Source organism: Chamaea fasciata, unplaced genomic scaffold, assembly GCF_029207755.1.
Source record: "Chamaea fasciata isolate MVZ Bird 193981 ecotype frontalis unplaced genomic scaffold, bChaFas1.0.hap1 SCAF_10, whole genome shotgun sequence".
NCBI classification, from domain to species: domain Eukaryota; kingdom Metazoa; phylum Chordata; class Aves; order Passeriformes; family Sylviidae; genus Chamaea; species Chamaea fasciata.
This window is the reverse complement of record NW_027094095.1, coordinates 24017973-24041338: the sequence shown is the minus strand read 5'-3', so window position 1 is coordinate 24041338 and position 23366 is coordinate 24017973. Positions and strand designations below refer to the sequence as shown.

Below are 23366 nucleotides of genomic sequence, written 5' to 3'. Positions count from 1 at the left end.
ATGCTGACTCCCGGTAGATGGCAGCTCCGCCGGGCGCGCAGGCAGCGCGCAGGCAGCGCGGGCGGATGGAGTAGGGCGGGCCGGGGCGCAGCGCCGCGCTCCCACGCGTGTCCGCGCTCCCGCGGCGGGCGGAGAGGCTGCCCCACCGCCCCAGGTAAGAACCCCCCCGGGCAGCGCGGGGCCGGGTGCGCTGGCGATGCCGACGGGGAAAGAAGAGGACTTTGGGGATTGCTTGCGAGGAGGGGGAATGTGTTCGTGGGGGAACGCGCGGCCGGCGGAGGGACCGCTGGCGGGGATGCGCGCACTGCCGAGGAGAAACACAGCACGGGCTCCAGCGCAAATTCTCTGTCCTCCTGCCCCTCTTTGTTTCTTTTTTTCTTTTTAATTTTTTTCTTGTTTATTTGGAGTATACCACACTTAAAAAAAAAAAAAAATCCAAACTACCGCGGAAAAAAAAAAAATAATGCAAACCACCACTACCAGCTCGGGGCCTCGTTCCCTATTGATTCCACTGCCAGCCCGCCCCGGTGCGGGTTTAGGCAGCTGGTGGGGATGCGAGGGCTGGAACCCGGCTCAGGGAATGGTCGCGGACGCGCATCCCTCCGTCAGCCGGGCTCCGCGGGAGGGGAGCGCAACTTTCCCCTATTTACATAACGATGTTTTAGTAAGCTGCGCAGCCCTGGGGAGAGCTGCCGAGGGCAGAAACAACCCCCGAGCGGGGCCGGGAGCCGGGGACGATGGCGATGGCCCCGGGACTGGCTTTTCTTTCTGGTGCGGCTGGAAGTTGAGAGCGGAAGGGAGGGCAAGATGCCGGCGGCGCTAGGAAGCCTTTCTAGGACCAATCACACCCTCACGTCACCCCGTTGCGAGGTTAGACAGCAAAACGGACGGGGAGCCCCCTGTAAGGAGCTGGCAGGCCGGTCTTTGCGGCCCCCCCCCCCCCCCCCCACGCTCTCCCTCTTTAAGGGGTGTATAAATCCCGGACCTGCGCTGTCAGCCCTTTTTGATAAATTAAGGGCTTCGCAGTCGAAACCTATTTACACCTCTATTATAGGGCTAACCAAATGGGGATCCGCGTGCATATTTTTACCGCAAGAGATCTCATACATCTCCGCCAGAGTCGGCCCTCGGGCCATGGGATAACAGATAGGGAAGGGGGGTGGGTTGTGCTCCGCCGCGGCCAGCACTTGAGCGGAAAAAAGTCCGTGTCCCCACTCGGTGCTGGCTGCCCGGGGCACCCGGGACCCGTTCCCCTTGCAGGGGCAAGGAGAGGGCGAGGGTGACCTCCCGGGAGCCTCGAGGGGACCGGACACACTAGAGGGGCTCCTCCAGTCCAAAGCAAGGCCCTCGAGGAAGTTTGTCCTCCGACGGAGATGGGGTTTGAGTTCGACGCTTGCCGTGCCTGTCCTTTTATCTGGGGAGAGAAGGGACAAGAAGAGCCCCATACGGAGCCATCCTGTCCCCGCGGTCGGCAGCTTTTCCCGGCTGCGCTTTCCATTTATTTCCAGGCGGCGACCTCGGGCCACTCGGGGGAAAAAGGGGTCAGCGCATCCCGGGACAGGTCCTTGGTGTCCCCGAGGGTCGCCTCGGCGAGGCCGTCAGCAGAAAGGAGGGAGGGAGCAGTACCCCCCGTTTCCCTGTGGGATTCCCGCACCGAGCGCTGCCCGCTCCCTTTCGAAACGAAACTCGGCCGGAGCGAGGTGGAATCGCAGCCCCAGATCCGGGGAGGGCTCGGCCCAACACCCCCGTCCCTGGCTGGGGGCTTTGCGGGGCTGTCCCCGCAGCCTCTGCTCCAGCCGGCCGCGCTCCGGCTGTGTCCCGCATTCCGGCTCCGCCGGGGAAAAAGAAATGTCCCCGCTCCGCCTCATCCCGTCCCCTCCGGCGGCCCCCTCCAGTTCCACTTGGTTAGCTCAAGTTTTCCATGTAAATGACAGTAATAAATATCTAATCATGACCCGCAGCTATCGGCGGCTCGCCGAGCAGCCGGCATTAATGAGACATCCAGGGGAAGTGGGGGAAAGGAGAGGGGAAGAAAAAAAAAAAAAAAAAAAAAAACAACATAAAAAGGAAAGTTTTTCCGCTCTCCCTGAAATGGTTTCTAGAGGCGAGGCCCGGCCGAGGTGCGGGGGGATGCGGAGAGCGGAGCCCCTTGCTTCTCCGGAACGATCCCAACTGTGGGGTCGAGCTCAGGTTCAAACCCGTCCCCTCTAATTAACCTCCTCCCCAAAATCCCAGATATTCCCCTCGAGGGAGGGGCGAGTCCGGTCTCATCCCCGGGCTGGGAGCTGCTGTCCCGAAAGCCCCGCGGAGATGCGTGTGCCCGTCCCTGCCGTGATTCCCAAACAATTAATGGAGCTGCAATGAGCTTTGAATGTTGATGGTGAGCCGAGGGGGGGAAGGCGGTGGGAAGGCTGCGGCTGAAATTAAACCATGAGAGTTGGATTTGTTCGCCTAACGCTAAACAAATGGACTGATTACCTTCTTTCCAAACGCATCAGTCATACTACATTAAGTAGCAGAGAGCTAATTATCCCAATTAGGAGGCTGATTTATAATTAATGGCTTGGACCAAGTGATAATTGGATGTTAATGGATAACAGTTTTGTCTGAAGTAGCGTCCCACTTCCCCAAGGCAGGGCTGGAGGGTTTGGGGTTTGTTTACCCTCTCTCTCCCTCACCTCCGCACGGAACACAAAAGCAAAGGAGAAGCGAAATCTACTCTTAGCTGGGTCGGGTGAAACCCTCCTCAGGCTGGGGGAGCCGCTGGCTGCTTCCCAGCCTGCCCGGGGCTCAGCGAGGAGGGCTGCGGGGGTAACCTTCAGTACCCACCTTCCCCAGATTTCAAGCAATATCTGCTGCTTTTTTCCGCTCCTCCCTGAGTTTCCTAGCCGTGGCTAACTGACCCTGCTGGGTATCTCATCCTAGTACAGGACGTGGGTCGTGTTCTCGATGAAGGGCAAAGGCTGAGCCCCACGGGGTGCCCTGTTGCAGATGAGGCTGTTCCTCTGCCCTATCCGTCCCAGGGAGAGCAGGATGGGACTCACCCCGAGGATGAGAGGTTTTACACCCTCCCTGGCCCACACCCCACCCGTGCAGTGGCAGGCAGAGAGTAAAACTGCAGTTTCTCACTGCTTTGTGTTTCTCCTGACCATATCTCAGAACTGGCTTGCTGTTTAGCTTCTCTTTTCCATGTTCACGTTTCACCCACGAGTGAGTCGATGCATGTCAATCCCACTTCCTTGTTTGCCCCAGCCGGAGAAACTTGGACCTACAACCCTTTGGCTTTTGGACTGTGTTTCTAAGTTCAGTTTTCCCATTCCAAGTAAGAACTGCAATGGGGACAAAATTCCTGAAAGGGTAAGAGTGACTTCAACCCTGGGTTACCCCCTGACTGATGAGAAGCTGTATTAAATTACGCCATCGTAGTCAATGAAAAAATACACCCGAAACTGTGTCATCGGTACACAGAAAGACGGTTTAGATCAGCTTTCCAGCTTTTCCTGCTAATTTAAAGAGATCTTGATGTCTAAATGGGGGATTCTCCTCATGCTCACACACATGAGCAGGGATCTTATTGCCGTATCAGAAGGCACAGCTCGGTTTCAAGGAGCTGGTGCAGATGTTGCTTTTCCTTAGTGCCAGTGCCGCTGCCTGCACCAAAGAAACGGAGTCAGAGGGGCTTCCCACAAATCAAAGAAAAGGGCAGGCTTGCCAGGCAAGTTTTGCACAATATAGTTGTAGAGGGAGTGACTGCATTGGGGTTTGTTCCCAGTGTCTTTATCTTTTAAAATTATGTTTTACTGAGAAAGAAGGAAATTGGATGAAAAGAAGCTGGAGAGAACAGTTTCTTTTTCCTCTGGCATCTTCACAACCTGCCCTGACAAAACAAAGGTGCTGCAGAGAAGGTCCCGGACAAGCTCTTCTGATACAGCTACCTGCTGGTTTTACTGGTGACACAATGGGTAAACTGTTTAGCTAGAAGTAGTCCACGTTTTCTAAGATTTCAGTGGTTTTTCAGGGGCATCTCAAAATTCAGCTTGTCAAGTTGAAAACGCTTCTACTGAGGCACTAACAAACGGCTTAAACCCTTTCAAAAGGTTGAGTGCTGATTTCCACAACTTGTGTCTGAACAGGACGTTTATGGTTAACTTGCTTCATTTGGAAAAACATAGGAGTAGGGAAAATGCTGAAGAACAGGGATTCAGTAAATCCCAAATTTTCCAATCCTATACAGTTACTAATAAAGTAATCTACTTCGGGGGAATTTCCATCAAAATGTGCTGGTGGAGAATTTGGAAATGTAGCCAAATAGTCAAGAATTAATTAATGGCGCACCGGGGTTAGCCAAACCTTGGGTCTTTTCCCACCAGTTTATTTCACTCTAAGAGTTACTGAAATTGATTTTTTTTTTTTCCTTTTAACTTCATTAGGTTTTGGATCAGACTGCTTCTATTTCCCAAAGCAGTTCTGGTAGAATTATAGCCCATGGGAAGGAGGGAGTCTCTGAGGGAGAGCTGGGAGCAGGATGGACCACCAGTTCTCCGAAGGGAGGGAAAGAGATATTTGCCCCAGGAGTTGTAGGTAGCTGGCACAGCTTTCTTAGGAGCATCAGCAGCCTCTGTACGGCCAGAGCAAATACTGACTTGAGAAATGGTGCTGTAAAACTGAAACTGCGAGTGTGATGCTTGGAAACTCCGCTAGAATCTTCCAAAGAAAGAGTAACAATTGCACTGGAGGAGATGAGCTGATGGATCTCACCAGGGAGAAAATGCTCTTCCCAAGGGAGCTGTGGAAAACTGCTGCCTCCAGCCGTGCCGAGCACCGGGCGGAGCGAGCAGGGAGCAGCTCTGTGAGTTCTCCGCTTGTGTTATAGCCCGAGGTGGGGAAACCTCTGCTGAGGGACTCCACGTCTCCCCACAAAACCCAGCAGACATTTAGCAGCCCTGCCTGCTTTACAGCACACGGCTCTTTAGAGCACAGATCACCTGCTGGTGGCCAAAACACATTGCTTACCTTGGCAGCCGCGCTTCATTCGGTGTAGGGATCCAAACGCTTACGGGAAGGGAAGCCTTACACGCACCCGTGGTGCTCCCTGGCACTGCTGCCACTAACTCCAGTTTGTGGCCCTGTTTTAAGGTGGCACAAGTCTTCCCCCCACCCTGGCCCCTCTTTGTAAAAGCCACTGAGGTCAAGCATCTTTTTTAGTGGTAGAATGAAAATTGGTGTTACCACTTGCAAAGAAGGAAAATTCCAAAGTTCTGGTTTATTCTTTTAAGGTATTAGAAGTCCCCTACCATTCCAGTGCTTGTGGAGTTGCCTTTCTGGATTTTTTTTTTTTCCCCTTTTAGACCAAGGTAGGACTGTGTGTCATTTTGCCTCACAGATGATTTAAGTCTGAGCAGGAGAAGTTGCCATCCTGGGTTTTGTGACTGTTGTTTGGAGTGCTGCAAGAATCATCTGCAGAGGCAGAGTCCAGCTGAACTTGCAGAAATACCCTGAGTTCAGGCTCTCCGCTTCTGTCACTTTCAAATTTTGCTTGCTCTTTCTGTCTCTCAAAATCACCTTCGAGCAGAATTGCACTTGGCATCATAACCTCACAACCCTCCATCTAACCAGCTAAAAGAGCACCTAGGAAAGCCCTTTTGTGCCAGCGGGGTTAAACTCCAGCAACGTGGCAGAAACCACTGCATTTCACAAAGACACACTGCTCCCCTCCTCGTGTGCATACCACGCTCTCTCAGCTTAACACCCAGAACTTACAGCTTCAACTTTTTACTTTCTACTTGATGAGTAGTGGGGATGGGTGGAGAAATGACCCTCCCTGAGTGCCTCATCTCAGTGCCTGCCCGTGGAGCCCGGGATCTGGGCTGAGGCATTGCACTGGGAGTGCCTGGAGCAACCCCACATTCCCTCCTGCCAGCCTTGCTGCCGGGCTTCCAGCACCTGGGAGCAGCAGGAGAGGAACTGGGAATGTCTTAAACTGCCTCAGAAAACCTTTATTGAGCTTATCTGTGCACTTCTTGCAGTGTTTGATCTCCCCTGTTAGGGCTCAGCGTTAGATTGTCAGATCAGCGTCGTGGTTGTGGTGCTCAGGACAGTCACAGGTCCTTGTCACTAAAGGTCACAGGCTTAGAAACATATTTTGACACAGAACTGTAGATCCTTGTCATCTTGCGGAGACTGCCATGGGTAAAATCCTCCAGGATATTGCTCCATCTTCCAGGGATGGGAGATTCCTGAAACAGAAGTCCCAAGAGGCTGCCTTGCAAGACAGTCAGTTGCTCGTGGGAACAATCTGCAATCAAATATGCTGCAGGCAAAAGCTGTTTCGGGGGCGGAGAGCAAGCAGCAAACCACCCTCCTGCTTCCAGCAGGCCTTTGGGAAGGGCAGAGTTTCATTTGAAAAATTCCCTTTTCCAGCATCAGGGAAAAACAAAATGATGCTCCTCAAGAAAGCCTTTTTCACAGAAGTGAGGCACAGGGCTGAGCAGGTACTTTGTTGTTTTTCTTTTCATAAAAATACCAAAAATTACCCCTTTAAGCAGTTAGTGAATTCAGTGGTGTGATTGCAGGGTGCTTTAAGGTTACTCCAAGTTCTGGGTTCAGGGCAGTCCAGAGGCAGAGATGCTGTGAGGTCTGGAGGCAGGAGAGCAGGTGGGGAGCACAGGAATGCATGAGCCTGGCCAGATGCAACTGCATTTCATATCCACAGATGTGGAGTGTGCAGCAGCAATGTTGGCAGAGCTGGGCTGTAGGGTTCATTTTCAATTCTGGTGTTCATGATAAGAAATCTTAAATGCATGATTTTTTTGCTGTTGTTGTTGTTGCTGACTGATCTGGAAGCAGAATGAGATGAGAAACTAGAGTCAAAGTGATCTTCACGTCAAGAGCTTTTCTTGTTTACCCAGGAAAATACTCCACTTCAATATAATTTCCAAGAGCTTCTACTGAGGTTTGAGCACTGCTCTGAAGGGAAGAAGGGAGGTTTGTCCTGGTTTGATCTGTAAGCACTGCTTGTCTTGTGTAAATTACGGCAAGCGAGGGATTTCGCACCACAGCGATCTTTAGTGGTGCCACTCCTGGCTCTACACTGTGAGCTGCTGGGCTCCAAGCCCTAAAACTTATCCCCCACTCTAAAGCAGACCCTTTAAGGATGTCTTTATTTTATTTTCTTTATTTTGGACTTCTGAAAAATGCTTCTGCAAACAGAGGCATTGGAAAGTCTTTTGCCAGGAAGTGTCTTATCAATCACTCAGTTCTGTTAACTTCTGGGTGAAAAAGCGGTGATTTCACTAAAACCTTAAATAAAAATCACAGCAACCGACATGAGTTACCCCTTGTCAGCCAGGGCCTGTTACCTCAGCTGCTCACAACCTGGTGTTGAGGATTTCCAGGGTCCTGCAACAAAACTTCCTTCTCCCAGCAGAATTCTCTGAGGTTTGTTTTATAAAAATTGCGAGCCCTCCCACATCCAGTTATGTTTCCACTACAAATAGATGAGCATTACAAACACAGTTGCTGTGCTCATCGTCAGCACAGCCTCAGAGAGTCAATTATTTGACAAGGTCTACCCAAAAATGGCAATGCTGTCCCTAACTGGAAGCATTTCCAGATTTCAGCTGCTACCAATCCTCCTGGTTTTAAGAAAACTATCTCTTTATTTATACCAAGGTCACTGGGAATAGCTGAGTGTGAGCTGCAAGAATTGGTGTAATTGCTCAGGTTTTACTTTCAGTGCATTGTCACTTATTTGACTAGATCCTGCTGAATTAAGGTCTCTCTCTGCACTTAGAAATTAACTTTATTTAAATCAAGGGATTTTCACAGGTGTAAAAATATTTCGGGAAGATCAGAAAAGTGGAGTCCTGGGGGGTTTTTTGGTAGCTGTTTTCAGTTCCTTATTTCAGTTATAAGGAAAGTCTTTTGGAAGCCTGTTTTCGTGGTGCATGCTGCTCTCGGACTTTGACATTTGAATGAGAAACTATGATGTGTTGCAGTATTTCAAATTATCTGTATTTCATCCACTGCAAAGGTGGAGTTGTTTCCTTAGACATTTGGTAATCTCAAGTGAGGAACAAAACTGATTTATAACGTGTTGGTTATTATCTTATGTGATTTTGGGCCTTTATATATCTAAAAGATTTAGGGATATATTAAAAAAAATTGAAGAAAACCTCTTGGTAGGATCATTTATTCAAAACCCCTCAGGTATGTAATTCATTTAGTACCGGATACATATAAACCCAGTGTCTGCTATAGAGTGGGCCTGTTTTCCCAGAATGTGAGTTACACAGAGTCAAAGATTTGTTATTTATCTTTCTGATTTGAAGTGTTTCTGAAAAAGGAATTAAAGCATAAAATCATAACGCAGAACAGCTCCAGGGAGGGTGAGGGGGGATGTTCTGCTGTGATTCTATTTTCAGTGATTTTTTTTGCCAGTGGTAGTAAGAGGGAAAGGATGTTGCAGCACAAACCATTTGCTGTTTTTCCCTGTTAGTAATGAACAGTGGGTTCCTGTGCTTTGCATAAACACCAGCAGTGATTTGTAGCACCTTTGCAGGTCCTCAGGCTGAGGACCACAACTTTCCTTTTACCTGACAGGGCTACTCCTATTTTTTTCTGTCACCTGCAGAATGCTGAATACCAATCAAGTGCACCAGACTTCTGTTTCATGCTTGATGTTTTTTTAAGTGATCTTTTCCTTGTGCTCAAGCTGTGCCTTGCATCAGGGCACAGACCTGAGGCCGTGCCATGTTCTTCCACACTTTAAATGCATCTGTCGTGAATCTCTTCATAAGCAATGAACAATAGTGTTGAAATTCCCCTCTGAAAATCACTTTCTAAAGTCCATATTTGACCCTTTTTTTTTTTGTACAGCTTATTTCCCATGTAAAGAAGGCCTCACAAACCCTCTTTACCATCACTAACCCCCTCATTTTGGGGACAGACGAAGTGATAAAGAAACACCCCATGGTGCCCACCAGTCAAAAGCAGACTGGGATCCTCTTCTTGAAACCTCTAGGAATATTTCAGTATTTCTAAGTCATAGGTTTTATTACCCCATTATTTATGATGGCGCCTAAGTGTCTCTTGTAGATCAATGAATTTAGTCTCAGTATCTCTTTGAGTTTGGGATGACTCTCTTTGGAGGGAAAAGAGATAATGGGCCAAAGCCCCTGCAAAGCTGCATGTCCTTCATCCAGCCTCAGTCTCATCTCACCTGACAGTGTTTGCATGAGAAAGGCAAATGTCTCGTTTGTGATTTTGTTTTGGTGATTTTTTGGTTTGGTTTTTTCCTGATTGAAGGGACAATATGGATGTTTTCTTGCCAGGAACTTTTCAGAAAATTTCAATTTCTCATTTTTTAACTTGTTCTCAGATCTGTCTCAATTCTGCATGTACACAAGCCACTAGGAACAGGAATTTTCACCTGATGAGGAAATGCATGGGTCTCTCTTCACATCTTCTCTCAGGACAGAATTACTTGCAAAATTATACCAATATTAGTTACCTGATAAATAGGGAAACTTAAAGCCTTGTACAAAGCTGATAATATTAAAACCCAGGGTCAGATCTCCCCTGTATGCCATTCTGTTACGTGGTGCACAATAAATTGCATCACTCTTGTGCTGTGTGACTTCATGGGAACCTGAAGTTTTCAAGGCCAGTGCTGGAAGGGATGGATGGGAGCCACGCTGGTTGGAGCAGCACAGCTCTGCTCTGGGATAACAGGGTTCCTACTTCTGGCTGGTAAATATGCAAATTGCTTTGCATCAGATTGAGCAGCAGCTGAATACAGAGTGGTGGGGTCCCTGGATTAGTCTGGGATGGGCAGAATCCTGCATTGCCTGGCCTCAAAGCAAAGCAGGAATGGAGAAACCTGGATTCCTCATAGGCAGCAGCAGTTAAAGCTCAGGGGAATGCCGTGTCCTCTCTGTGAGGCTGGACCCTGGCAGAACACAGCCCCTGCAGCCTGAGGAGTCTCCAGGCTTGGGAAGAAAAACAGGCACAGCATCCATGAGTCTTCCATAGCAAAAACAAGTGAGAGGCAAGAGCTGTGGGAGAGTTTTTGACACTGAGGTAGCAATGCCAGGATTGTAAAGACAGAAGGAGTGGGAGCCCTGGCAGGGTTTGGTGTAGGACAGGGCAAGGAGACATCACAGCCCGGAGCTGTGGAATGTGGGGAGCTGGGAGAGGGCCGGATTGTGATGCTGGGGGTGGGAGAGTCTCTGGTGCTACTGCTCCAGGGGCCGTGCAGTAAAAGAGCCCCGGCCCCAGGAGGTGCCAGCCCAGCACTGCCTGGCAGCATCCTCCCTCTGTGAGGAGCAAACGCTGCCAGATCAGCGCACAGGCTCCCGGCAAGGGGCATTCTTCTCTCACTTATTGTTTTCCTGCACCTCTCCTCAGCTTCTATCTCCTTTCTTCGTTGCTCCTAACTCTTCAATGATCTCTGGTGCACAAAATCAGGATGAGGAATCCGCTTTCTTTCACCCTGTTACCCTCCCAGCTTATCCATAGCTGCTCAAGCCTGTACCCTTCCATAAAGCAGGGGTTCAAACTTTGCTCTCATCCTCCTCCTGGCTGTGGCTGTTCCTGAGGCCCTCCAGCCACGCAGAGACATAAAAGATGCATTTGCAGATTTTGAAAATTAAAACCATCTATACAGCCAGTGGGAAGGGATCAGCTTATTTGGTTGCTTAATGAAATATAAAGATTATTTTAACCAGTGTAAGCACTATTCGACAGCTTGTGAAACACAGCAGTGGCTTGATGAATGGCTTTCTCCATTAAAAAAAATTGCTGCATGATGTCTTTTAAATATTTAATTTATTGGGGTTGGAGTGAGCTCAGAGCTGACAGTTAAACAGGAGCTATTTGTGGTCTCAGTTAACTTTGCTTACCCGGCTGAACCGTCTCGCTCAGTAAATTCCCTCATATTTTATACAGAATCTGGGATGATACATTTGCTGCACAAGTGAGTAGGAAGTTCTGCCCGTTGTCTGCGCTGCAGCGTAACAGGCAGTTATCACCAAAGCTGTGGTGTGCATTGTCTCCCATCCTGAGTCCATCCCTATGAAGTCCTTCTCTTTTTTCCTTTTTTTTTTTAAATGCAGTTTCTTCTAGGCCACCCAAAAATGTACACATAAAATCATCTTTTAACAATCAAAACCACTGAAATATTCCTGGAGCAAGCGTTTCAGTGGAAACATTGGGCTCCAGACACAACACCACTGGCAGTGTCCTTGGAAGACTGTATAGTATGGGAAAATTCCCCTCCTCTCCCTCTTAATTTTTTCTTTAATGTGCCAGCTTGCTACACAGCTGACGACATGCAAGGGGGATTAGAAAAGAAAAAACAGGCGTTTCTGTGAGTTGGAAGTCAAAGACACTTGGCCTCCCACATTATCTTCTGGCAAGGCTGAGCCCCGGTGTGGGTTCTCCAGCCTCTATTAAGGACAGAGGTCTGGCAGCAGCCCAGGGCAGTTAATAGGTTCTGTGTCCTCAAATGGTTTTCATGAAACACGAAGGAACTTAATAAGCTTTAAGACCTCCACCCCGCTGGCCAAAGCTGGTGCAACCAGCCAGCTGGTTCACAAGTGGGGAGGCAGAATGAAGCTGCAAATCTCTGTTTTGCTGCCTGTGTTGGCCAGAAAAGCCAGTCCTGCCCTTGTCTGTGACAGTGAACAACTTTATTGGGTGGTACGATGTCCTTGGGAAATAAACCACACCAAGGATGGGGTGAGGCTGCACCACAGGTCAGTCTTTCCCAGATGATGGGAGATGTCCTCTGTGGCCATGTCAATGGTACATGCCACTGGGACATGTCCCTTAACACGTGCCACAGGCAGCAAACCTTTGCAGTCCAAGAATGCAACATCACTGTTTTTGCTGTGAACCCCATTGTGAGGAAAATAGATAAGAATGCCAAAAACCTGTTGGTGTGGGAGTCCATCGCCTTGGTCAGAGAGCCAGCAAACAATTTGGTCATTGCTTAGATCTGCCCTAAGCTCCATTAGAGCAGAGCAACGGCGTCTTTGTGTTTTGGCTAGCACCTGAAATTAAAATGTCCATTTTCACATTTTATCTTAGAATAATGGGGGGTCAATCCAGAGTGGATGAACAGGCAGACACAAAGCAGATGAAGCGGCATCAGGGTGTGGGTCAGATCTTTGGGGTGTAACCACACCCAGACCTGTCAAACGCTATTGGCATTTAGTGCTGAAATGATGCAGTGGCAGAGCACGAGGGACTTGGGGAAACAGGAATGAAGCAGAGTGCTAAATTCCAAAATTATGGGTTTATAGTTACCGCAGCCTGTTTGAGAAGACAAGCCCCTAAACCAGAACTCACATTCATGAGGGTCATCCTTGAGCTGGCAGAGTGTTTGACCAAACTCCAGCTGCATGTCTCCCTCCCCTGTGCCTGGGCATCACAATGCAGAGATGCTCGTGAAGGTGAAACCATGTGATGCCCCAGACCCTATTGTACTAAATTCAGCTGCTTTTTGAGGAACTCCCACTTTGTCGCTGGCTGTTACACAACGTGACTTCATGCTTGTACTTCTTACATCAAGGTGGTGAGAACAGGACTTCAGAGCAGGAGGGACAGTGGGTCCAACTCATTTCCATCCTTCGCTCTTAACCATGAGCCTGTCCGACTGTGGTATAATTCATTTAGGGATCTTTTCGCAGTAGAGAAAATACAGCAGATAATTGTTCTTCCAAATTTTCGCTGTTCAATGCATCACGTTCCTCCTAAAACCATGGGCATTTCTCCTAAAATCAACACCTCCCTCCAGCGTTTAAATTGTTTTCTAAGAGGCTGCCTGAAAAGATGTCTGCTTTCCTTAAGTTAGTCCAGCTGACCCTCTTTCCCTGAACGTTTGTTCATTGCACTGACTTTCCAGATGGTGACTTGCTGATGTAAACGGTGGTTTAAAAAATTTATTTTGTGGCTAATGTTTCACAACTTCCTTTCTGATGTCTTACAAACTGCAGAAACGACATCCTGGAGGCCCTCAGTCATTTACAGCAGGGATGAATGAAGCATTGCTTGGCTTTTGAGATCAATATTAGCTCAGTTTTACAGATGGTCTGTAAGGAAAAAGAGCTTGAAGTTTCATGCAGAGCCCACACTAGAAAAAAAAAGCCATTAGTTTTCTGAAATAATTTCCTTGCTATTGAGCTATGAAATGTCGGTATTTATTACAAACCTTATTCCCTCTTTAGCCATAACATTTTTGGTGCTATTATGCTGCAGATTTATTTTCTTTTACACCACATGCTCTTTTCCCACCCGCCCCCCCCAGCCCATATAATTTGTGTTTTCTTAAGAAGACCTGTTAGAAAAATGAATAATGAATGGAAACAAATTATAATGAGTGAGTTCAGGTGAGAAACATTATTTGACATTCCAGCACTGGGGTTACAAATAGTCCACTGTAGAGAGTGATCAGGGCAAAATCCCAGCTAGCCCTGGGATAGAGCTAGGACAACACATTAAAATCACTGTAATATGATAAACTGTGTTGTGGTATGCAAAAAAATTAATTTCCCATATTTTGATCAGCATGAGTGAGATATAGTCGGATTCTGGGGTTTGAGTTTGGAAGCCAGACTGGTATTTGGAAGCCAGAAGGTGCATGGAAGATATTTCCATTCCCGTCCCAGAACCTGTTGGAGTTGAGAGTGTGTGAGCCTTGCATGCAGCACTTTAACTCTGAGCTCAGCACTCCCAAAGCTCTGCTGAGACACTGGGAATGCTGGAACAGCACGTCCCTAAGCCTCTGTGTCCTGTGGCTGATGTTTTGCAGGTTTATGTCACCATGCAGCACTATGGAGTGAACGGCTACTCGCTGCACGCCATGAACTCGCTGAGTGCCATGTACAACCTCCACCAGCAGGCAGCTCAGCAGGCACAGCACGCCCCCGACTACCGGCCCTCCGTGCACGCCCTCACCCTGGCTGAGAGACTGGCTGGTAAGAACAATTCGTGGCTTTTGCCCTCCCCTGGTGATAAAAACCCCACCTCTTGGAACCCTGGGCACTGAGGATTTTAGGCTTTCTGTGCTGACAGGCACTGACCCCCGAGAAAACACTGCATTTGGCTTGGAAAAGGCTTCCAAAATTGAATTATTATGGGTGTGTAGTTTGAATAGAAGTGTGTAATATCACATGGTGGAAAATTTGGAGTTTGAGGTTTTAGAATATAGTAATATATATAAAGGAAGATGGAGGCTTCAGGGTGTAGGCTAAGTCCTTCTTTTTCATCTTCTTCTTCTTGGGTCTGGGTGGTATCTTGTAATTGGATAGAAAAATCCGCATTGCGGGCCACAGGTGATTGGTTATTGGGTTAAAAGTAAAAATAATTTAGGTGTCATTTCATAATTGGACAGTTTGTCCTTAAAAGGCCTTGTAAAGAAATAAATAGAGGCCGTTTTTCACTATGTTAGCTAGAACTCACAGCTTGTGAGACTGTACCGTAGATAAGAGTTAATAAACATCTGAGTCCAAACACGAAACACCGTCTCTCGAGCATTTAATCCTGACTCTAACAGAAAAGAAGATTAAAAAGCAACATCCACCCACCCAAACAACAACAACAACAACAACAACAAAATCAAAAAACCCAACCAAAAAAAAAAAACCCAAAAAAAAACCCCAGCACCCCCTTTTTGAGTTGTTAAAACCCCCTTGTAGCTTGCGTTGAGTGAAACTCTTCTGGAGTGTGAGAGAGCCAAGGGCCATGGTGTGCTCCTCTGTACTGTCGCTGTGGCCAAGCTCTCAGGTGACACCTGCCCTCCAGTGTTTGCTGGCACCTTGCTTCAGACTGGCCTCCGACGGCTGGGAAGAGATGGGACGTGGCTCCACTCCATGGGATTGAAAAGAGAGAATTAAAAAGACACTGAAGTGTCTTTTAGCAAGTGAACAGAAAACAGCAAAGAATTTCCCTTTCTTGTTAGTAAATAAGGGCAGAATGTGCATGATGACAAAGTAAATTGGGTTTCCCAGCTCAGGCAGCCAGGTGTTGCATTCAGCCACCTCCTGCCAGCCCAGGTCATAGCTTGTTTCACCACATTGTCTCTTCATGCAACTATTTTCCACTTCTTTCCTAAAAAACACTTTTTCTGTTTAGGACATGACCTTCATTTGGATCTTATTTGGGTTGCACCTTGACCTGTTTTTTTCTGGGAATCCTAGACACTTTCCTGCAGATCCTGCTGCCTTCCATAAAGCAGCTTTTTAGCTCAAATTAAGTCACATGTGACTTTACCCAGGCTGTGTCATTTACACAGCACTGTTCATGGTGGGGCAGCAGGACAGGAGCTGCTGGTCCAGAGCATCTGAGCTGGTTTGCTGTGTTCAGCCATGGTTGTAACAGCAGTGCACTGATGCTCTCATTAATAGGAAGTGCAAAGTGTAGACGATATTCTATGATTTAGTAGAAGTAATTGTTCAAAAATAGTGGGTGTAGACCTGAGAATATTTGGTGTGGTAGGGCACATGTATCTGCTATAAATTTCAGCCTGCCATGAAACATCCAGACCTGTCTGAGATCATCAAAGGCTCCTGCAGTACAAGTGATCAATAGCTGCAACATCACTGTTTTGGTCTGGACTTGGATGCAGTGATGTAAACCAGACCTGAAAACCAGGGCATGGAAGCTAAAGCAAAAAGTTCCCATACTTGTGATTCTAGAAACTTTCCCAGAATGGAATTATCTTCCCTAATGGTCTGAAAATGTGTATCTGTTCTAAGATAGCTTTCTAGTTGTCTGGTATTAAAGTTTAAAAAAAAAAAAAATTGTCAGGGATTCCTTCCAGTCTAGAGTAGGTGGGAAAAATTACCTGTCCAGACAGTTTTGGTGGGCTAAATTAAATAAATAACAGCTTAAGCCAAAATAAGGATGCAGAAGTTTCAGGAAGGTGGATTCCCAGGTGGGCAGTCCACAAAGGCATGGTTATAAAGGTCTTGGACTCCTTGGATCAGTGAGCCACAGCTGGCTGTCAAATCTTCGTGCCAGCAATGTTCTCTAATCCAGCTGCTAATTCTGACCTGCTTAACATGGTTCTAAGTGGCCTGGACTCTTCTCCAGGCTCTGCTGCTGGGCTGCAGAGTGATGAGGAGAGCACTGTCCTAGTCCTGGTCACCCATCCCCTTGTTCCCTGCCCCTTTCAGTATGCAGGTGGTCAGATGGAAGCAGATGGCCCTGAACTCTGCAATGTATGTTGCAGACCCTGGGTCTCCAGGTGCCCCTTTTCAAGCTGCAAGGATCTCTTGAAAGATGTTTGTGATCTCTATCTTTTAGAGTAGAGCATGGAGGACTTAATGTCTTTGGCCCTAGCTAGGCTAATGCAGAGGAAGATAAAAAAGAATGAAAAAGCTATTCTCATATTCTTGACCAGAAGATTCAATTGGTCTCCTGACCTCTTATCTTTAAAATTAATAACCCACCTGGAAGACTTCCCAAATTAAATCCCACAGTCCCCTTGTCTGCTTATCATTGGCAGTGTAGGCATTATATACCTACGAGCTGTTTCCTTCGCAGTTGCCTCACATTCTGTTACTTCTGAATATCTTTCAGTGCAGGTAATAGATCTCATTTGCCTTCCAGGGACAGTCAGAATAAAGCAGCACAAAAGCAAATGACCTTAAGTCAGAAAACAGAGGTTTCTGGAGGTAACTGCAAAGCCTCACCTGCAATTTATATTCTCCTTCTTGCACAAAGCCTGAAAACATAGTTAAAACATTAAAATAATTGCTGGTTGCCTCTCGCTGGAGTGGCCAAACTTAATGCTTGAGCTGCCGCCTCTGGGGAGCTGGTAGGTCTAACCTCTACTCTAGAAATTTGGGAATATTCCACCCTGCAGGTAGGGTGTTTAACCAGTGCCCTTTCTCCTCTTTTTGTGTACTTGAAACACAAATGTTAGCTTTTTAAAATGTTTTGGGGTAGCTTCAATTTCATTTCACGTGCTGGAATATCTCCCTGCCTGGCTGCCCTGTGAGCCGTGCCTGGATGCACAAGGATGGTCCCTCTGCCTCTGAACATGCAGCTTCATCATCAGCATTTGAACTCCCCAAGGAGCTCCGATACCCCGAACATAAAATTCTCTTGTATGCAACCAGCACTATATTGTTGAAGACCTTTAGCCTGATCACATCTTTGCCGGGTTGCCAAAACCACGCAGCTTTGGCACTCCCCCAGGAGGGCGCTGCGAGTGCTGACCTAGAATGGAACAGCTGGAAGTTTTGGAAGAAGAATGTTTGTGCAGTGCAAAGCTGATTTGCTACGCTCGTTAGCCAGTGGATCTGAGACCTGGCTGTGTGGTGCTGGGGGTGGCCCGACAGCAGGTTTTGGTTTATTGTTTAGATTCATGTCACGATGCTCGTGACAAAAGCGCAAATAAACAGCAGCCAGAGCCTTCACTGGGCTCTGTGCGCTGATAGTGCCAGCTTTTCTCCCTGCTCTGTTGTTTTCTCGTGTGTTCATTCCTCCCTTCTACTGGAAGTCACATTCTTAACTGAATTAAAAATGATACCAGACACTGCTCTTTCTGCATTTCCTCTAGCAGATCAAACCTCTTGCCAGACTGTTTCATTCCTGGGCTGTAGCACAGCGTGTCCCAACTTGCATAATAAAGGGTGGGTTTTTTTCATTTTCAAGTAACTTATTTTCATTGATTTAAGATCTTTCTACTCCCACTAACTGTTGTGCAATAATAACGCCTCTGGTAAAATAATAAGCCCTTTACTGTTGGCCTCAGATTTTCCCCAGTTTGAATTTCTTCTCTGCCCTCAATTTTCCAAGTGTAGTTTGCAAAGTCAGACCTTGTAAGTAGGTGCTCTGTTGAGAAGAGCTCAGCACATGAGCTCTGGGCTTGCAACCAGTGGGGCTGGACGTGGCCTTGGCTGGTGTTTCCACCCCAGATGCTGGAGAGTGTCCATGCTCAGTATAGGATGTGCTTTGGAGCAAAATGCACAAAAGCACATGAGATTAAATGCTCTCTGAACTGGAGCCCAGAACATCTCTCCAATATCATGCCTTGAAGACTACAGTGAGACAGCATAAGACATTAAAGAAGTACAACCGTGAATGTCCCCACATCATTTTTAGTTGTGTTTCTTAGTGGAAGGTACTCATGCCATGGTGGGGTCTGGGCATCTGCCTGTCCTGCCCCACTGATGTTGGAGCAGATTGAGTTATTTCAGCCAAATTCAGCACTGGAGTCTCAACAGCTTTCACAGCTGTCACAGAATGAGGTTCTCTCTCCAGAACAGGCTTTTAGAATCATAGCATGGTTTGGACTGGAAGTGATCTCAAAGGTCATCTAGTTTTAACCCCACTGCTATCATTTTATCTCTTTGGACACCTCAATTAACCAGTAAAATCCATATGTATGTGTTTTATTAGCCCTAAAGCAGTGGAAAAAAGCATTCTGTAGTTTTGTCTGATGATAGCAAGCGCTTTACTCGACTGTCAGCGTGCAAATTCCAATAATTAAATTGGCCACTTTTCTTGTCTTCCAACGGCTGTACATTTCAAGACATCATTTTGGAGGCACGTTATGGATCCCAGCACCGCAAACAAAGGCGAAGCCGCACGGCCTTCACTGCCCAGCAGCTGGAGGCCCTGGAGAAGACCTTCCAGAAGACTCACTACCCAGATGTGGTGATGAGAGAGCGGCTGGCCATGTGCACAAACCTGCCTGAAGCCAGAGTCCAGGTACTGACACCTTGTGGGTTTGCCAGTGGGGATGTTTAAAAGAACATAGCCGGGTTCCCAGAGGGCCAACAGCTCCCTTGACCTTTCAGGATTCCTCCAGTGGAACCAAAGATTTTGGGGCAGCAAAGTTGTCAAAGGCAGGGGCAGGGAGGATAAAATTATCCAAAGTGACACATCTGCTTAAGGAACTTCTAATCCACGTGCACATTTTTTAAATTTAGGATTGTCTGAAGTGTACACTGGTTTTCATTTGTTCTTTCACATTTCTTTGAGGGAAATTTTAGAAACAGAAACAGAAGTTGCTGTTTATTTATTTATTTGTGAGGCTTTTCTGGCTTTCTCAGGAAAGCAGAGACCCAAGTAATTCCAGCTGCTCTTTTCCACCAGTGTCAATATTTGTAACATCTCAGGCCAAGGTTTGGGTTTGCTTTTTTGGTTTTGTTTGCCTTTTTTTTTTTTTTTCAGTTTCAACTAGGGAAATGTGCTAGTTCATAACCTGCTGGTGAAGAGGTTCTTGTCTTTTAAAACACAAATATTTTTCACTGTGAAGAGAAAAAGAAGTGGAAAAATTTAGTTCTTTTATATAAGTATCAAGGCATTTGGATCTAAAAATGGCTTGTTTCCTTATCTAACCAAGCAAACAACACAAACAAGATTTGCAAATATATTTCTTCTAATCCATGTCTACTGATTTAGGTTAAAAAAAATAATGGATTCTCTCCTCCTTTCCTAAATGCAGTTCCCAGACAACAGCCTATGCCTGTAATGACTTACTTTGAGTATTGCCATCATAGTTTTGATACACTTATAACCAAATGGTTGTAGCAACTTAACAGACTGTAAGCCAATGTAATGACATCAGACATTACAGCTGCAAGACATTCTTTTGGGATGCAGCTGCCTAACCAGTTTAGGGGAGAAAAACTAACAGACCCCAAAAAACACCAGTAGTGGAGCCTGTTAAAGAATCAATATAGAGATTGATCTGTATCAATATAGAGGCTAGATATTTTTTAGTCTGTTTGAAATGTTATTTTAGATTCACTGAAAACAGTCAAGCTCTAAGGTCCAGCAAAGTGGAATGGCCTTTGGGCAGAGTGGGCTTGCAGCACCTCATTACTTGGGGGTCCCCTGAAGCTCCAAGGCTGAATGATGCTGAATTTGGCACTAAGCAGGAATCTCACTGGTTTTTCTCCTTTGCTGTTTGTGGCACTGAAGGTCTGGTTCAAGAACCGGAGAGCCAAATTCCGAAAGAAGCAGCGCAGCCTGCAGAAAGAGCAGCTGCAGAAGCAGAAGGACTGTGAGGGGAGCCACAGCGAGGGAAAGATGGAGCCACCTGTGCTGGAGACCCAGGCTCCCACCCCGGACACTGAGAAGGTCCAGAGCCTCCCCAGCGAGGCTGGCACAGACCTCAACCTGACCCTCTCGGAGCAGTCTGCCAGCGAGTCGGCACCCGAGGACCAGACCGACAGAGAGGAGGAGTTCAAGAGCACCTTGGATGAGGCCAAAGTGGACAAGAGCCCTGGTGTGGACAGCAAGACTTTGAACTGCAAGAGAGCAAGCCCAAAAGCAGGTGAGGGGCGGCGTCTTGATGGGGGTTGGTGTCAGGACCCGGCAGGCTGGTGGTCAGGCCCCCTTTCCGAGGGGGATGCTGGTGGTTGGGTGTAGTCCCGTATTCTCTGTGGAGTGGGTGCTCATGGATAGGCTGCCCAGGCTTGTCCTCAGCACTGAACAGGCCCCACAGAGGGCAGGATGTCCATTGCAGCTGGAGCACTGAAAGAACAAAGACCTTCTGCTCCAGTTAGATCCTGGGGAGAACAGTGCCCAGCAGCAGCAGAGATCTCAGCCCCATTTCTACACTCTGAGGTGCCAAGTATGGGGAAGGCACACATTTAGTTCTTGTGAGCTGTCACACCCCCTCTCATCCACCCTCCAGTGCACGAGAAAAGCCCATGCTGCTGTCTGAACCTTTCTGGGGTGTGAATAAGCACCTGCATCCAGCCTGTAGGAATAACCCAAATCCCCTCTGTCTCCTGCTGCAGAGTCCCCTCTCAGCGCAACTGTGACGCCTTCGTCCAGCAGTGGCCTGGCTCAGACTCACTCCTACTCCTCCTCGCCCCTGAGCCTCTTCCGCCTGCAGGAGCAGTTCCGCCAGCACATGGCAGCCACCAACAATTTGGTCCATTACTCCTCCTTTGAAATGGGGACACCGTCTGCCATGCCCTACTTGGGCATGAACGTCAACATGGCCCCGCTAAGCTCCCTGCACTGTCAGTCCTACTACCAGTCGCTGTCCCACGCTCAGCAGGTCTGGTCCTCTCCCATCCTTCAGGCCTCCAGCTCCCTGCCAAGCCTGAACAGTAAAACCACCAGCATTGAGAACCTGAGGCTCCGGGCGAAGCAGCACGCGGCGTCCCTGGGGCTGGACACCCTCCCCAACTGACTGCCCAGGAGAAGATGCACCAGAGGTTGGCACTACATATGGCACTCCTTGAATCCCCACCTCTTCCTGGAGTGAGGTGCTCCCTTGCAGGGAAAACTTTTGCATTTCTAAACGTCTTGTTAGCACCACAGTTACGTCAGACGTTGCTACTGGCCTGGTCTTCACTAAATATTTAATGAGGAAGGGGGAAGGGATCTGTGTTTAGACAGATGAACTGTCCTCTGGACTGCCATGAGTTCAACCTGTAACGTTCAGGAGGAGCCCCTTGTCCTCATCCCCTCGATAAGGTGCCAACTGTGTTATATTCACCTTTTATTTTGTTGTTGTTGTTGCATTCTTTGGGGGAAGAAAGAGTCCTGCTTTGTCTTGTATATAGTTTATAATGTTGACAGCACCCATCATCTGTGTGTTACTGTCAGTGTTACAGAACTGTGACCTCTTTTGCTTTTATTCCCCTTTCCTTTTCAATTTTTGTAGCTAGTATCAGAGTTACAAACCAGCCATCACCTTGACCTCAGCTGTTAGCTAGTTGCTCTTCTTGGGTCAGCATTCTAAAGGTGTTCTTGAGGAAGAGAAATGATCGTGCACTTCATCACTCCACTTCTCCCTTCTCTGTTAAAGCTAATTTTCTAACAACCGGGAAATGATCTGAAGGTGAATTTCCTGTTTAAGCACTTCCTACAAGGCAAGCATTTTTCATTTTCTTTTTCATAGCACTTGCTCAAAGAGGAAAAAATATTGGCCAAATGCTGCTGGCTGGGAGAAAATGAAGGCCAAATTTGCAGGTTATTTTTGATCGATTTTGTTTCCTCTTTGATCTTCAGTGAAGTGTAAACTTTATTTAAAAATTACAGGATTTTCTTTTTGGAGAGCGTTTTGGTCTTACTTTGACAATAGATAGTAATAAAAATTTTGTATGGACTCCTGGTGTGTTCATACACCATGAATTTTATGGTTCTTTGACAAAAAACTTGATTAATGCAAGCTGTGTCTAGAAAAAAAAAACCTGATCACCAAATTCTATTCTCAAGCCCTCAGTCCAGAAAGCGGTTACCAAGTGAAAATGTAACAAGTGAAAAATTATGAACTGCTGGAGGCAAAGCAGGTGCAAGCAGGGGCTTTGTATTCTCTTGGGAACTGAGGGCGGGGGAGATGGACTTGCCAAAAATGCAGGGTTTGTAAGTAACCAAAATTCATCAGCTTCAGAATTATTGCATTGAACGATTTCAGTCTCATTTCATTGGAATGACCCATCATTCACCCTTGGGTGGTTTTCCTTGTTGAGAAGGAATGTTCCTGCCAATTTAAATCACTTTCTTTTTCTTTTTCTTTTATTTTTTTTTTCCCAACCAAATAAACATTCTGGACTCACTGCTATTACTCTGAGCATTAAGGAACGGATGACATTCATGTCTCATCTCTAATATTTCCTAGGACTAAGACGTCCAGAGTGACCCTGGGGCAGGTGGCTTGTTTGTATCCCAAGAGTGTGGGCTGGGTGTGTCACTAACAGACTGGGCAGAGCTTTGCTGTGTCTCTGCAAATAATCATAATTGATTTAACGTGGAGTGTAGACCCACAGCCACCCAAGTGTGCGCCTTCTCACTCCCACCTTGCTTCACACTGGGGCAGCAGCTGGGGGTCAAATTATCTATTTAAACATGGAGGGAAAGAGTGTTTTCAGCTACATTATTACTTCTCGAAAAAGCATCTAACTCCCACAAATAGAGACGTAAAAATAGCTGTTTGATGGGAAATTATGGTTTATCCCTCATAAAGTTGGAGCAGGAGCAGAGCTCCGGAGGGGGCAGCTCATCAGCTGCACCAGATTCCAAGGAAAATGGAGTGCCTTCCATAAATATTTCTGTTGTGCCAAACACTTTGGTTTGGGGCTTTTTTCTCATGCTTTAGTTTTCCTGACTGTGTCAAATCAGCCTCCGTGACTGGCAGAATTCTCCACTTTGCCAAAACCAAATGTATTTGTAGGAAGCAGATTTTTGGCTGCCGCTTTCAAAGGAGTCTGAGTAAATTAAAACCACCAAAGCACATTTACTCTGTCCAAGGAGAAAGTCCCAGCTTTCATTTTTTGCTGCCTGTCACCCAAACCAGAGACACCCAAACAAAGCTTTAATTTTCCTCCTCCTCCCTCAAAAGGCTCTATTCACCTATATTTTTTTCTGTGCCCTGCTAACCTCTGCTG

The 23366-nt window shown here is 47.1% G+C and overlaps 1 protein-coding gene across 1 annotated transcript; it reads left to right on the top strand.

Moving 5' to 3' along the window:
* DMBX1 (diencephalon/mesencephalon homeobox 1) lies at positions 1 to 21186 on the top strand. The gene is given in 6 exon segments (XM_066193132.1): positions 1 to 98; positions 100 to 154; positions 13814 to 13979; positions 18545 to 18723; positions 19942 to 20296; positions 20766 to 21186. Coding segments are annotated over 6 exon segments (1254 nt in total). The 3' UTR covers positions 21167 to 21186.
* The last annotated feature ends 2180 nt before the right edge of the window (positions 21187 to 23366 follow it).